Raw genomic sequence first — 17,668 nt, forward strand, 5'->3', positions numbered from 1 at the left:
GGGGGATTAAAAAACCAAATAGCTATTAAAATACTTTACTTAAACAATTATAATACAATGTGTACATAAGCAAATTATGATAGATTAATTATTTGTACTAAGCTAAGTACATGTGCACATTTGAAATAATATTAAGAGTTACATAATTAACATTCAATCACAGATTTCACATTCAAATATATTTTTTTTAAACAATATAGTTTTGATATCTATGTAAAAACCAGAGCACCAAACATGACATGAACACTGTAAGCACCTACAAATAACAACAGTTATATTTCAAATTAAATATAAAGGTTGTAAGGAAAAATTGTGGATAGCCATATAAGTTTTAAGATTTTTTAAAGTATAGCCGTTGCTAACATATAAAGCATAAGAACATTCATAATTACCATGAAATTCAATAAAAAAAATCTACATAATCATTATTAATAACAATTTTATTTTTCACATTAGTGAATAATACTTTCATAGAAGTGTGTTTCTCATCATATGTATGTAATTAATAATTTTCCCTGCTTGTCTTTTTGTTCTAAGTATTGATACTCAGAAACCAAAAACGCAAATGGCTATAAAATATACAGAATGGACATAGAAGAAGTGAAAACATTACACACATTAATTATCTTTCATATACACTTAAATAACATCAGATTGTCTTTTACAAAGTATGAACAATTCACACAATTCACTTGACGAGTATAGCCTGAAATAAGAAAATATAGTTTAGGGGCTTTGTAAGTTTTCGTTAATATTAGAATTTATTTTGAGCAAAATGCAGTGGAGAGATATTTAATTGTATGTAATTATAAACTCTTTGACATTGGCACACGTTCAATACGTAAAATTTGAAGGTCGCATTCTTATTCTGACTTTTATATGAACATACCTGTACTATACTGTATAATTATACAAACTATGTTTTTGATATTATATAAAATGTTTTGAGATTTATTCTGCATTACTATGGGCTAAACCACAGATCTAAGTGTATATTGTTTTAAACTGAAACATTTAATTATTAAATGTGTGTACAGGGAGTACATTTTAATACGATAAAAAGTTATTTAATGTTAAGTTTTACTTTTTACAAAAGCCAAAGTAAGGAAATTTCTTAAATAACATGGTAGATCTATACCTAGAAAAAAATGAGTTTTTAAGCAATTACAGTCAAGTAATCTACATAATAATTCCTGTTTAAAGGTTTTTGGGGACACAAAAATATCTAATGTTGACTATATAGAGAACAATTTAATAGACCCTCAAAGGCACTTCAATCTTAACATTTATCTTTGTAAAATTACAAAGCTGAAAAGTACATATTTCAATCTCAATCACAATTTTCAATGTTTCATCTAATTTTTTTATTAAATTTAGCATTCACAATTCAAATATTTTTAGGATAAGTTCAATGTATATCCTCATAATTAGGAGATGCGCTAACAATGAAATTGTTGTATTAACCGTTACTCCATTTCCCTATGAAGCAGTTGTATTATACTGAGGGCGGCCGGCCATTTGAAGTAAATATCTATCAGGATGTTCGATCCAATCAGCTGCCGATATCTTCACCTGAAACGCACAATGAAGAAAACAATATAGCCAAGAAGTATATCAACCGATATAGACCAGTGCAGATAGCCTTCAAAATAAATAAAAAGTGAAAAAAATTACAGTAGGATGAAACCCATTAGAAAAGCAGGGGAATATGATCAAAATTAAAGGAAAAATAAATTACGGTCGATCTGAGGTCGGGAAGGGGTTGGGGGGGGAGTTTTAAGGGTAAAAAACGGGTTATCTCGATTTCCGGCAAAACTAAAAGTCCTATCGAAGAAAGTTGAATGGCAAAGTTGTAGGTAATAAAAAGGTCTAAAACTTTTGTATTCACACATTTTTCACATAACCTCAAAATTTATGTGAAAAATTCAAAAAACCAAGTTTTTGGTTTTTAATTTTTATCTTTTACAAATTTCTTTTTTTTTTAACGAAATTTGGTGAAAACTTACCTTATTATGTCCTAAACATACTGTAATTTATTTGATTAAAAATGTTTATTTTTTCACCTTATTTTGAATTAATATCGAAAAAACACCCTAATTTTCAATCGAAAATTCTGACGTCAAAATTTCAGCTTTTTTCAAAAAGTTGGTGTGCTTTCAGTTCGTTGAAATCTCTAATTTCCTATGGTAAAAAAATATATATATAACCATAGTAAATCTTCTCAGAAAAAATCGTATGCAGTAACGCCCAGACCCGTCATACCCTTCCCTACTTCTCTATGAAATACGAAAATTTTAGCCCATCTAAAGGCTAAAAATTTTTTTTAGGTCACTCAGGTATATACAAGTTATCTTAAAATAGTAATAAATAGGCATCTAATTATAATTTAAAGAAGATTCATAGAGAAGTAGGGAATGGTATGACGGGTCTGGGCGTTACTGCATACGATTTTTTGCATTTTCTGAAAATATTTACTATGGTTATCTATATATATTTTTTTACCATAGGAAAGTAGAGATTTCAACGAACTGAAAGCACACCAACTTTTTGAAAAAAGCTGAAATTTTGACGTCAGAATTTTCGATTGAAAATTAGGGTGTTTTTTCGATATTAATTCAAAATAAGGTGAAAAAATAAATATTTTTAATCAAATAAATTACAGTATATTTGGCACATAATAAGGTAAGTTTTCACCAAATTTCGTTAAAAAAAAAAAATTTGTAAAAGATAAAAATTAAAAACCAAAAACAGGTTTTTTGAATTTTTCACATAAATTTTGAGGTTATGTGAAAAATGTGTGAATACAAAAGTTTTAGATCTTTTTATTACCTACAACTTTGCCATTCAACTTTCTTCGATAGGACTTTTAGTTTTGCCGGAAATCGAGATAACCCGTTTTTTACCCTTAAAACTCCCCCCCCGACCCCTTCCCGACCTCAGATCGACCGTAATTTATTTTTCCTTTCATTTTGATCATATTCCCCTGCTTTTCTAATGGGTTTCATCCTACTATAATTTTTTTTGGTTTCAAAAATTATCTGCACTGGTCTAATATTAATGTTATAAGAATTAAAAACATTGAATATGTTGTTTGAAGCTCTCCAGAGATGGCGCTGAACACAATTAGAGAAAATGTACAAAAGTCAACAACAACTTGTAGGATTCAGTTAAAGGGAAAATTTAAAGTTATTCTTTTACAACAATTGTTTGTTTAGATCTTTAAAATGATTTGTTGGTAAATAAATGCCCTTTATCTTCCAAACCCAAGTTTTGGTATTTGAAAAATTCAAGCGCAGCAGTGGTAAATGCGTTTGACTCGAGTAATAATTTGCATATAAAGAATATTTGATATATTAATTTATAAGAATATATGAATTTATATCGTAGAGTGTATTTACATTTCTATGCCGCTCAGCCTCTTTGACTTGCCACTTCTTGACGTCCAACTGTGACTCGCGCAATGCACCGTCGCCGCAACCCCAGACCTATTTAGATATTATTTTAGTTACTTACCTTACTTTATTTACCCCGCATCGTAACGTTTTACGGTTTTTGTAAAACGTTACGACGCGGGGCGGGGGTTGAATTATGCGTTATTTTTAATATTATATTCGACTTTCCAGTACTACACCACATAATGGTAACTTTTAGGTATAAAGAGTCACTAGGTGGTCACGAAACGTTTTACTATACTGGGTACAGTACTGCACTTGGGTACAGAAAAATGTTACGCCGCGTTACATGGGGGGGGTCAATAATCTCCAAAAATTGCGTGACGTAATACTTGAACGCTCCCTTATACCTCGATAGCATTAAGCGGATAAGGCGCTCCCTGAAACGTAAAGCCATCAAAGCCCTCGTTAACAGAGAGTTGTGGCGATCGAGGGTCAGCACCAGCGCGAAGTCCTTTTGGGTAGCCACGTATACATGTGTTAAGGTATAGCATTCGAGGACCGCGCTCAACCAGCGAGAACCTGCAATCATTTTTAAGGATTATTAAAACAAGTTATTATTTGCACTCACTTTAAACAATTCGATAGATGGCGTTATAAGATGAAAAATGAAAATCTTTACATTCTAAATAGTAGCACACTATGGGTGGTTCATTGGCTTCGGTACATACTGTAAAGATATACAATAAAAAAAAAATTGTTTCAATTTTATTAGCGCCCCTGGGGTCGGTCGGTCTCGATTCGGTCATAGCGTGTTGTTATACTATTTATCTAATTCTTAACAATTATTCGTATTTTTAACTTTTTATTTTATTAACTTCACACCACATTACACAAGACTTTAATACCTAACTTGAATGCTAACTTTTACAAATATTATTATTATTATTTTTTACAAGGTATTAATACATTATTTTTTTCTTTTTTTTGCGACTGAGGCGCAAACTAGCTGAAGTGGCAGAATGACCAGCGCTGTGGAACATTCTGCTCCTTAGCTTAAGCCATAACTGCCTGAGCCAAGGCCAATTACAGCCGCAGCACACACGCATTACATAATTGAAACGAATCGAATGGGAAAAGAATTTAAAAAAATAAATAAATATCTCTCATTATATTTTTATTAAGTTGTTTTTCTTTGATTATTGTTACTTTGTGTGTGTGTGTGTATTTTTGTTTTAAATAAATGATTTCTTCTACACTTTGCATCGATACTGCAATCCTACTGGTAATCGCATGTTGTATATTACTAATTAAATTACTACTGACAATCTTTTATATTAAGGAATTTTAAAATTAGTTTAGTAGCTTCAGAGCTTATCAATTACAAAGAAACATCAATACTTTCCTCTTTTCGTGTAAATGTGTTGGAGATATTTACTTACGTTGGGTAAAGCTGTACTAGGGCACAGTCTGGTCCACCACAATACTGATGTGTCTCCCGCCACTCCTGGGGCGACGCCACCACCACTGTGACTGTTTCACCACATTCCGCCTTCCCAGATACCACCACTAGTGTAGGACCTCTGGAAGTATAATGTAAGCAATATAGCGACATCGAAGGGATAGGCAGTAAAGGGTAGGCATTTTTTTGACGATCATAAGTGTACATTGTGTTACCTATATGATTGAATGATTTTTGAATTTGAATTATATGAAAAGAAACATTCCCATGGACAAGAAGAACAAATAACCAAATAGTATTTTTGCCGCCGAATTAGTGTTTATTTCGACTTAATTGAAAATTAGATTCAAGTTGTCGATTAACGATTCGTCAAATAAAACCGACCCTTAATTATCAACAAATGGTAAGTGTATAGATTATTGAACTTGTTTTAATTTGTCATATTTTTCTTCCATTATATACAAGCGTTTATGAAAGTTATGTTGCCTTTAAGTGTCTTGTATATTCCGTTTTATGAAATCATTATATATTAGTGCAGTTAAGGGTTGGCAAGTGTTTCAACTGTAATCTGAAAATCTTTACATATGTAACAAGATCTTCTTAATTTTTTTTATCTTTATATATATAATTCTTCTGTGAGTGTGTATGTCACTGAACTTCTCTCAAACGACTGGACCGATTTTGATGAAATTTTTTGTGTGTGTTCAAGGGGATCTGGGAATGGTTTAGATTCACAAATCAGCCCGCCAGATGGCGCTGCAGTCGGTACTTTCATACTTTGCTTGAAATATCATGCAGGACAACGTCTGTCGGGTCCACTAGTATTCTATAATAAACTTAGTAAAAGCGCTATCTTCAAATAGCCCGTCCCATTTTAGACTTCTAATTTCTTATTTATCAGCATAATATTTTTAATTTGATTTTAATGCATCAATTTAAAAACCTCACCTATACGCGAGCGTATGATGCAAAAATCGATTGGCTCCCAGACCGTGTTCGTTAGAGGAGTAAAGCGGCACCCAATGTGAAGGCAACGCACAGACTAGTCTCGACATCCAGGCTGCGCTCGCGCTGCCCCCACCACTTGTTGTTACCGGTGGAGGCTTTAGCGGGCGGGTGTACAACTGGAAAATTAAAACATTATAAGGTAAAGAGAAGTTGAGAGAAGTATTTTTATTCATGGCAATGAGGCAATGAGGAGGCATTGGTGCAAATTAAATAAAAAAATCGGTTGTCTGTAAAGTCGGTTTACTGACCATAGTTGAACGTGACAACGTCATAAGAAAATATTGATGGAATGGTTGCATTTTTCAAAAGAAAATTTTAATTTTATTTGTTTGATAGATATTTTGTATGGATATAGAGGAAGTAAATAAAAATCATAATTAAATTGATCGATTACAATGTAATTGATATAATACGATATATACTTTATATACAAAAAGACGTTGAATGCTGCAAAACGGGGAAGCCGATTATGCCTCTTTGTCGCTCGTTCCGCGCTCTCGCTTGCACTTCAAGCCTTAAATGGAACGACTCAGAGCGAGGTAACGCCACATGCGTCATGACAAAATATTCTTTGACAAATTGAAGCTTATAGACACAGTACAGTACTTTTAGTAATTGTACATAATTATAGAAAACAAAACAGATTAAAGAATATTATTCTCTTCAACAAATTAATATATTCTTACATGAGAATTTAATTACATATTATACAATTAGCAGGTCACAAGATTTGATTTTGTAACTTACCTAGTTCAGTCATATTATCGTAATTAAAAAAAAATACCTGTGACAACGTTGCAGCGACCAGCCAAGCAGCAGAAACAGGCAATAATGCTGCACGAGGACCCACTCGGTCCAATACGGGCGTGGCCAACTCAATTCCAGTTCCACTTTCACCGGGACTGGACTCCAGTTGGGATTCCAATTCACGGTGACGAGTGGCTAATAAATGGACACAGTATCTGTGGATAGTTAAAAATTAATGTTAACTTCATAGAACGTCATTCGCAAACCTTCCGCCCTTACTGATTCATTTGTCAACAGACAAATTTTTACGAACAAGATCGAATTTTTGCTCTCTATCATCACACATGTTAAAATGAGGACAATCAGATACTTATGAAAATATGTTATAGAAAGGATATACACGTGTGAAAATGAGAGACATGAGAACTTAAGAAGGCGCTGCGCTAACCAGATAAATACAACTTCACAATCGAGTATCAAATCTCAGTACACAACTACCTACACAAGTGTGTTAATAACGTAACGTAAGTAAAATAATATAGATTTTTGAAGTTATACTTCTTTAGGCGCGTTATGAAAAATTTATGAGAGTGAAATTTTACGATGCGCGCGCACCGTGACTCAAAATTAAGAGAATGAAGTTAGTGGCGCATATTGGCACGCACGCCGCCTCTGTTCACTGTGTATTTATATTTATAATATTTATCCACATGCTTTGAGTTTCTACATTTAAAACACGTGTTTTCATTTTGTTTTTATTATACAAGTGCGAATTTTATATGTGCGTCTGAATTATAATCAGAAGTGATTTAAATTGAATATTTAAATCAATACTAATTACTATTAGAAAATAATAATAAATATTTATTTATTTAATTTTTCAAATGTAAACTGAACTTTATTGACTATAATGACTCCTTTTCCAGTCTTTGATTAAATAATTGTAATTAATTATTTGCATGCAATCAAAAACTATTTTTAATAATGCCAAAGAAGTACAACTTCTTACGCGCGTACATAAGTACATGCACCCTTTTTTTGACATACGAGGTTATCATTCTACAGTGACGATATAAGTAATAAAAGGTTAAGTAATAGAGTGAAATACCTGTGTACAGGAAAGATGAGTCGATGACAATGTTCCTCCAACCAGCGTACCACAAATCCAACACTGTGTGACTCCTTCTTATTGAAACATCCATTGACTACCGCATTTAACGTCTTGTTTATCTATAAAGAACCGTATTACAAATAAGTTCTCTATTTTGTACGGACTATATATTGAAACAATACCGAAGCCTTAATGTATAGTGTGGGAGTTGACAATATATGAGGCTATCTAAATGTAATATATGACTTTAAAAAGCGTTATAAAGTAAAATACCACGTAAATAAACACAAATTTATCAAAAATGCATAATAGATATTGGTTTTCCTGCGTCAGTCACATGAGTCATGACGCAAGACGGTCACATGCTTGTGATTTATATGTTTTCTCCTAATGCTAAGATATTATTGGAGTTAAATTTCATCTGAGACATGATCAAATTATAATGTATATATGTTTAATTTATAAATGCTAATGATAATTAACATGTAAAAATTTAGAAGCTTGCTTAGGCCAGGTTCACACGGCATTTTCCTGCACATTTTTTTGCTGTATACGTCTTAACGAATAAATAGTGGCACATGTATTGTACATTGACCCATTCACACCGCGTTTTTACTGCAAAATATCGTACACCGTTTATACGTTCAAACGAATACTCAACGGACGAGTCAAGCAAATCGAATGAACGTTAACGTTAATTTGGTTTAGAGGGGCACATAATATAGCTCTGTCTCGTTCTCGCTCACTATGACAACTGTGTGAAGACTGCGGCTATTCGTATTTTACACGAATGAAAATATACCATGTGAACACCCGGGTTAAAAAAACGAATACAAAGAAAACGTGCAGGACAATGCCGTGTGAACCCAGTCTTACGTGTGCGACACCATCTTGTCTAAAGAAGCTTTGTGACAGAATTGAAACCTAATAATTATCTATTAAAACAGAGACAGAAATCTGAGGCCCAGATCTTAAAGGTTGTAGCGTAACTGTTTTTTTTTGTTATGTGCCAGCCCTATCCAAAGTACTTTGAATTAATAAGCTAGGCTCACTTATAAACTAACGCATGAGTAACAAACTCTATTCAAATTTAGAATATACTAGAAACTTCCGTCTCTGTTATTATCATAGTAAACGATAGAGCTGTTTTTACCTGCATGCAAGTCTGGGGTCCTTCTGGATAGTAGTCCATAGACAGTTTATAGCTGACATAAAGTAGACTACGCAAATCTTCCGGGGTTACCTTGGCTTCTTCAGGATCCGTGCAGAACATTCTGGAAATTAAATATTCAAGTTTTACAAATTATTAATACACATTACACATATATCGTCATGATCGTAGAACAATGTCGGATTTGAAAAAAATCCAAAATCCACTTTTTATCATATTTGGATACTACATTGACTAAATGTTAAGGCTACATTAAAATAAAAACTCCATGTGTATCTAATCGGTTTTCTAGAAAAATCACATGTTTCTAAATGGCTGCCCTGTAAAGTTTACTATTTGTCAAATACGTCACTATTCTACGACTATAACGATGAGGTACATCTCCACCATAATTTAAAAAAATATTTTTTACATAATTCTCTGTTCTTATAAGAGCAGTGTTAGAACCCCGGCTATGCAGGTGCATATGCAGTACATAGGTATGTACCTTAAAAAAACTCGCTCGTACGATGAAGGAAGACATGTTAAGGAAACCGCACCCCTTAGGGCTTAGAAAACCTAACCTAACCCAACAATTCGACGGCGTGTGTCGGAAACAGAAGGCTGATTACGTATTTCACTGTTAGAAAAAACAAATGATCACGAAACACACATAAATCAGACAGACTTCACAGGCAGTAGATTTTTTCTCTCTGTTCTTATACTGATTACCAAAAAATAAGAAAGTATCTAAGAAATTCTAAAGAGTTGCATTATTTGTACAGTATTATTCTTGTTACCTGACATATGTATCAATAATAACAGTGTCATCGAGTATAGCGAGGATCCGTTCGCATTGGTGCCGGAAGGTGTTTAGGGGGATATGCTTATTCTTGCACTTGCCCAGTCTGTGGATATACCAATAGAACTGACGGGCCAGCTCCGGATACCGGGGAAATAGATATTTCTGTAACAATTAATTAGTAAGATTTCATATAGCGGTCGAATCCACCAATTACACGATATTGTATGTGAAGTGGTATATTTTCCCAATTTCTCTTAATAAAAACATTTCACAGATTTCAGAACATTTGTTTTAAAGAATTGGCAGTTATACTGGCTTAAGGGAGCGTTCAAGTATTACGTCACGCAATTTTTGGAGATAATTGGAACCCCCCCCCCCCATTGTAACGCGCCGTAACGTTTTTCTAAGTATAGTAAAACGTTTCGTGACCACCTAGTAATTCCACATAATGGTACCTAAAAGCTACCATTATGTGGTGTAAAGTACTGGAAAGTCAAAAATAATATTAACAATAATACGTAATTCAATCCCCGCCCCGTATCATAACGTTTTACAAAAAGAAAAAAAAATTGTTACGTAATACTTGAACGCTCCCTAAGGTATAAATTGTGTTTTTGGTGTTTTCTGTACTTTTATATATATATTGAACAATAATAAATAAAAACGTGTGCTTTGAGTTATCTATAGTAATATTTTGATTATAGGAGCAAATGATAGAACTATTTATGTCAGATAAACTTTCAATTTACAGATTATATCAAATTATTTACAAGTGATTGCAATACACCTTAGCGAAAAGCTATTTCCTTCTTAATTTATCGGTGCTTATAACAAAATTATAATATTACCGTAAAAGAATTTTCTGTGACACCATTGACACCATCCTCCTTTTGTGACCGTTGGGCCAGCAACTGTAAGGTCAAAAACATTAAAATTACTTATCATTTATTTCATGAAGGTATTTATAAAATCCAACCAGACGAGTAGACTGCAGTTTTGAAGTATTCACCATCAAGGATAATTATTTATTTCGATAAAGTTCGAATTTTAAATCCGGCGCAAAATTTTTGCCTTGCAGGAGTAATAAGTTAAAAAATATTAATGTTATAAAAAAAAGTTTCAAATAAAAAAGTTAGTAAATTTTGTTTGGGAAAGAAAAGTTCTCTAAAATTTTTCGCCTAACACTAACCATTCTCGAGATATCGAATTAAACGCGTTTCCATCTAATAAATTGGAATTTATGCTCAGAATACACCCCCCTATCGATCCTCAAAATCCCCAAACTGTGTTCGCTCATGTTTATTTAACCCGTTTTTAGCCATAATTTGACTGGACTAATTCGCAAAACTTAACAACAGAGCATCAATCCAAATGTGACAATCGCTAATCTATTTAGCGTCCTTCAGTGACGTTGAATTTTTTTTGGCAGATATCATTTTGCAACGCAATAATCAGTCGAGACCGAACGAAAGAACGATAACTTTGTTTCTGGTTTCTTAACTTACATAAAGTTCTGAAATTTAGCTGTCAAACTTGCTACGACAGATGATTATGATTAATAGATAAGATATAAAAATTATTTTAACTAATTCACCAAACACAATATACTATAATATATATGTTATAGTATGTATAATATATATTATTACTAGTATATAAACTATTCTTTTCATATATAAGTATTTTAAAAGTTTTCTGGTGCATAAAATAGTTGACACATTTTTAAACGTTTCCGTCAAATTTTGATAGGAGCTATCAATATCTTGGTAAATATGATGGGGTTAGTTTTGTTCACAAATTTGTTTTTCAAAAATGAATAAAAAATATATAATACTTTAGGGAGTAATGTTTTATTGTTTTTGTTATACTCGTACATAATTAATTACAAGATTAATACAATACAATTACATTTTATGTAACTAATTAGCCTGACCGATAATGTTTAATTATAAAAATAAACTAATCTTGATCGATGCGATTGGCAATAACTTTGTCTTAGCTAAAGCTTAGCCTTTCATCCGATAAGGACAACAATTAAAAATTCATTCAACTTTAAATAATAAAAAGGCTTCTATTTCTAACTATATATAATGATCTTACGCTACATTAAAAACTAATCTTCAATAGTCGTAATATAAGTAATAAATTATAGATTAAAAAATACCGCGCAACTTTGCTACGAAGTTTTCTTTTTAATGGAATTTCATGTGGTCTAAGACCACACCCGCTATACAACGACCTTCACCGAGATGCTTATTTAATGAAACGTATTTTATATTTAATTTAATATGTCAATAAATATAATCCATATGGGTTGGCTAGCAAATTTCAGTCCAGAGTATTTTAATTAATATTAAAAAAAACCGGTACCGGTACTCCCCTATTCCACATAGGAAGAGTCCTAATTTAGGTATATTGGTTTCAAATTAATTACAATCATTTGTTATGGTTCACCGCATCCTTTGCGATCTGTATAACAAAAGAATTGGTTTATAGGTTTTTAGCTATGAAGTCGGTTCGTTAACGATTAATTTACGAAAGTATCTTTCAACATACTTGCGCTATATCGTTCAAGAAACTAGTTTGGAAGTGCTTGTGTATATTATGAATGGAGTTTATCATCGATATCAATGCTTACAAACTATCAGAAAAGATAATGGGATTTCACCGAGCATAAATATATATACATAGTTTTATAATCAATATCTGATCAGATTCACCAAATAGTATTGATCCAAATCGAATAATTTGAAAATTTGTGACTCAGCACGCAGTAGAGATTTACATTTGCACTTTAATAATTGGTAGCATTTACATTAAAAAGCATTTTTCAATGTAAAATAACAAAGAAACTTACAGTGTGTATTGATATTTTCAAGTTCCTTATTAACCTACTTCTCTATTCGTATATTATTTCTACAAATAATGTAAACATTAGCGAATGTAACGATTAAATTACGTTATTGCTTTGTGGGCCACATTTGTTGAACATTTTTTTTAAACTGACCTCAGATTATTTGCGATGTTTTCGTTTCAATACAACAGATAAAGTAATAGATGCAAACTTACATCTTTAACGTAAATGATATAGGGCTATAGGGTTATCGTACCTTACAAGTGGGTTTTATGCATGTTTTCTTTCTTTTCAAATTTCGAACCTGTATCCCCACAATGGTGAACCGCAGTTCGGTGATTGCGGGCAATCCCATCGCGTTCTTATTCGCAACTAAGCAAACAAACGACAAATCCGATAAGATTACCCACTTGTTTTATTCATTCTTATAATCATGATTTAATTCGTCTTTGATTGCAGGCATGCAGTTTATAATTTGTTTTCATTTATTACAACGTATGAATAGATAATGTGTTAGGAAATCAATATCAGAGATTGAAGAACACATCCACCAACCTTCACTTGACTCAACATCCTTAAAAGGATTATGTATGGACATTTATAACTTACAGCTAAAAGTATTTGTATAATGTTTAAAATACTCCAATATGATTTGATTATTAAGCCTCATATTTAAAAAATGAGTTGTAGAAAGTTTATTTTTATATTTATAATCTGTGTATATAATCAAGATAAAAATATTATCTGATAGCACATATACAGTTGTGCAGAAGACCTACCAGGCACGTGAAACGCCAGTATGACGCAATTTATTATGAATCACTCTAAATTGGGAAAAAAACTTAGAAAGAAATTATCTTTCGATTGGAGGTCATATCAAGCTCTAAAGCGCGTGTCTGTCATGTGAATTTCCTTATCAAATATTTCACACAATTCTTCACCTTGCCATCATGTGACCATTTGTTTGCTAATATTAAATTTAAATTAACTTGTTTGGGCAACCATCATTATTGCCTAGTTGGTAATTGGGTTATTGAGGCTGAATTAAATTAGCTGATTGGTTTGATTTCTGATGAGAAAAGTCTTTTACTCTGGATTACAGACACATATTAATTTATTAGGATTGGTGAACTATGTTTTTTAATGTACCTGTAAGGGTTTTGCCTAAATGCCTGCAAAAACAGGTGATAGAAATTCTGAATGGCCTAAACTTATGGTTACTAGTTAGTATTTAGATTAAAATGACATATTCTAGGTAAAGACAAAATATTTTTTTTGTTTGAAGCTTTTATTTACATAAGAATATGGGCCTATATGTATAATACTGAATACAATAAGTAGCTAATGCATTTACAAGGTACATATAAGTTTAACTAACCATCTAAATATAACATAGTAGAAATATTTTATTTTATAATCGATATATAATTCGATTTTAGTCGATTATATCGACATCTAGATGAAGATTTTTGAAAATAGTTCAGATCTACACTTAGGTACTGTTTTTGTTTCACTAACCTATGATAGTGTGTAATCAGTGATATGGAGACATTTCTGGCTTAGTTTCCTTTCTGTTATAGGTTTTTCTATGATTCGTTCTGTTATGTTGTTAAAATAATATTAGTGGTTTGTTGGGTACACCTAAAAGTCTTCCTACACAACACAGTTGCAACGGAGGGACGACCTAAACTTTAGCATGTGATAATGCTACTATTAGTAATTGTAATTATAGTAAATTTAATATATTCTGGATTCAAACATTACATCCAACACTTTAAATATTAACAACCATTTGCTAAGAAAAATATAATAAGTGTTAATAATAACATCTGTTGCAATTTCATTTAGTTTCTATTTCAAACATAGTTACTAATTAAAGTTATTTAGTTTTTATTGAAGAAATCAGCATGCACTATAAATCAGAACCAATTGAATAACAGGTCAGTTTAAGGACGAACTTATTTAGCAACAATGCATGACTTTGCTAAATTATTTCCTTCCTTACTTATTTACATCTAACCAATGTTAAAGAAACAATTTTAATAATTACTTAAAATAAAGGAGATAATTAGATTAAGTTCGAGTAATAAGTAAAATAATAAATTTTAGAATTCAGAGGGTCATATCAAACAATGGGTTAGTAATTATTATTGTTTCCTTTTGTAAATTTTTTAACCTTTTTGTAGTTAAATGTATTATGTATTCCATATCTGGCTATGTTTTCAGTGAAACTGTTTGTTATCTTTATATATATAATTCTTCTGTGAGTGTGTATGTCACTGAACTTCTCTCAAACTACTAGACCGATTTTGATGAATTTTTTTGTGTGTGTTCAAGGGGATCTATCTGGGAATGGTTTAGATTCACAAATCAGCCCGCCAGATGGCGCTGCAGTCGGTACTATCATACTTTGCTTTACTAATCGTTTGAAATATCATGCAGGACAACGTCTGTCGGTTCCACTAGTTATATATAATTTATGTTAGCTGTAGGATTACAAAATAAATAAATAAATAAAATCCAAAACACATAATCCTTCCTTAACTGATAACTCATATTTATATACAATGCAAGAATTAAATATCATTATCAGTTTACTTTTTAGTAGCAGTAAAAGGTATACAAGTAAGTAAAAGGAAAAATTTAAAACTCGAAACTTTTTAAATTACTATTTAATTATTTTTACTAATAAGAATTGTAGATTGGCAATCAATATTGTGATGCAAATTTGGGTAACCTACCTTTCCTAGTTTTTCTACAGGCACGAGCGACAAGGGCGCAGGAGCTTCCGGCTTGTCTGTATGACCTTGTAGCTCTCCGCTGGAACCCGATCTAGCTCCACGAGTCGATCCTCGAGGTGTACTAGCCCCACTGCCGCTTCCATCTGTGCTAGCCTTGTCGTGACTATTATGGTTTCCCATATCTCACAAGATCAACTACCGTATAATATAGGAAAACTTTTTAATGTCGTTAATTACTAAGGGTAAAATAAACAACGCAAAGAAAGAATTTAAAAATATTTGGACGAAGTCAGTCATCAAACAATATATCACAGTAAAATATGTGCACTAATCATTATCATCTGGAGAAGAATCAAACTAACTTCAAAATTCAAACTGACACGGACGGACAGAGTTGTCAATTAAGGTTTAATAAATAGCAGTTTTTAGCTATATTTTCGATATTGATATATCGTTAAATACAATATGTATATAAAAAATCTATAAATTTTTATTTTATTAATCACTTTTTTCGTCACACTAACTTTTTCGTCAATGTCATTCATATGACATTAGTAATTAGTATTTACGATTTAGTATTCTTAATAGGAGTGAGACGTATTTACCATACCAGGTTTGTAAACCAGGGCTTTGCTTCGAAGGACGGCGCCCTGGTACGGGAAGGAAATACTTGCAAGTATGAAAGTATTTGCTGTGCTATCGGGCGAGAAAATACTTGCATAGGAAATCGATCCATCTTATTATACAAATAAGAAGCAGAATCGTATTTGCAACAAAAAATACGTGAAACTTGCAAGTATTTTTTTCACTGAGACCATTATGGTCTTTATTCTTAAAGTGACACGAGTCAATTTCCTATGCAAGTATTTTAGTATTTTGGCGGCGCCGATAAAGCCGCGAGAAATACTTGCAAAAACTAAAGTATTTGCTGTGCTATCGGGCACAGGGCTAAAAAATACTTGCATAGGAAATCGATCCATCTTATTATATAAATAAGAAGCAGAATCGTATTTGCAACAAAAAATACGTGAAACTTGCAAGTATTTTTTTCACTGAGACGATTATGGTCTTTATTCTTAAAGTAACACGAGTCAATTTCCTATGCAAGTATTTTAGTATTTTGCCGTGAGCCCTTCGTTTACATATAACCGTCATATACTGATCAAAATAAGGAACATAATTGTATTAACATTCAATAATCGTAACTTTACTCTTTCTTTTGACTAGTTCACGCTATTCATTCTTATGTCTATACACAAAAGACACATAATTGCGTGTACAAAAGTATTGTTTTAAAAAATATACTTATGTGCCACTTAAAGTTTGTTTATTTCAAGTAATAGTTTAGTTTCCGTTTTTTTATTTTTTGTCAGTTGTGATTTGAGTGCGAGCTTGTTACGTCAACGACTAACCGTGACCTAAATTACAAGCAATTTTTCGGGAGTTTATTGATTTTAAAGTCAATTTTCGATTTATTATATAATATAAATTAGTGAGTGTATAAATGTATAAAACTGTTATTTTTTTAATACTGTGTTTAGTTTAGTTTCGCGAGTTTAAAGGACCGACAATTTTTGAACTCGAAATAGGTAATAGAGTGTAAATAAAACTGTGATTTCGTCATTAGATAATAGTTAAGTTACAAATATTTTTTCCGAAGTTTATTGAATTTAAAGACAATTTTCGAACTATTAATAGTGAGTGTATAGATGTATAAAACTGTTATTTTTTTAATTCTGTGTTTAGTTTAGTTTCGCGAGTTTAATGGACAGACGATTTTTGAACTCTAAATAGGTAATAGAGTGTAAATAAAACTGTGTTTTCGTTATTAGATAATAGTTAAAATACATAGTTAGATAGGTAGAAACTTGTGCTAAATAATAATATAGTCACAAACCATGGCTCCAAAGAAAAGTTTGGCTTGGGATCATTTTGTGGACAAAGGTGAAAATAAAGCTGAATGCAAAATGTGCAAAGTCATTATCTCATACAAATCAGGAGTGTCAAACCTTACCAAGCATGTACAAAGAAAACATATTTCCGTTAACTTAGTGAGAAGGGAACAACAAGTGGATCGTCAAGAAGAACAAGAGGTACAGGCGCATACTTCACAAACTGCACAAATTACGGCAGTCAATACTGCTATACAAACTATCGCATCTAATACGATAAGGTCCAATCCGAACCCATCCAGTATTACAGCATTCCTTCGGCGCGATTGTCAAAAAATAAAAAAACAAATTGATGATCATTTAATGAATTTGTTCATATGGGACTTACAGCCTTTTTCAATAGTAGAAGACAAAGGATTTCGCGAATTAATAAATTTTGCTTTCCCAAATTATACAATACCATCACGAAAGTATTTCGCCAATAATTTATTGCCGGGGCTATATGA

The 17,668-nt window shown here is 32.0% G+C and overlaps 1 protein-coding gene across 3 annotated transcripts; it reads right to left on the reverse strand.

Moving 5' to 3' along the window:
- Positions 1-19: 19 nt before the first annotated feature.
- Positions 20-15,826, reverse strand: LOC125057895. 3 transcript variants are annotated; one of them, XM_047661848.1, is made up of 12 exons: positions 15,271-15,826; positions 10,524-10,586; positions 9,671-9,837; positions 8,874-8,994; positions 7,718-7,839; positions 6,647-6,824; positions 5,803-5,978; positions 4,835-4,975; positions 3,803-3,974; positions 3,399-3,485; positions 1,465-1,572; positions 20-706 (listed from the first exon to the last, which is right to left on the reverse strand). In XM_047661848.1, exons 1-11 carry the CDS (start codon positions 15,448-15,450, stop codon positions 1,480-1,482), a joined length of 1,500 nt encoding a protein of 499 aa, XP_047517804.1. In that variant the 5' UTR covers positions 15,451-15,826; the 3' UTR covers positions 20-706; positions 1,465-1,479. The 3 variants fall into 3 exon arrangements, with proteins under 3 accessions (XP_047517804.1, XP_047517794.1, XP_047517813.1); XM_047661838.1 differs by having other exon boundaries at positions 20-1,572; positions 15,271-15,825; XM_047661857.1 differs by lacking the exon at positions 15,271-15,826 and adding an exon at positions 12,786-12,899 and having other exon boundaries at positions 20-1,572.
- Positions 15,827-17,668: the final 1,842 nt, after the last annotated feature.

The sequence above is a fragment of the Pieris napi genome, chromosome 2 (genome assembly GCF_905475465.1).
Source record: "Pieris napi chromosome 2, ilPieNapi1.2, whole genome shotgun sequence".
NCBI lineage: Eukaryota > Metazoa > Arthropoda > Insecta > Lepidoptera > Pieridae > Pieris > Pieris napi.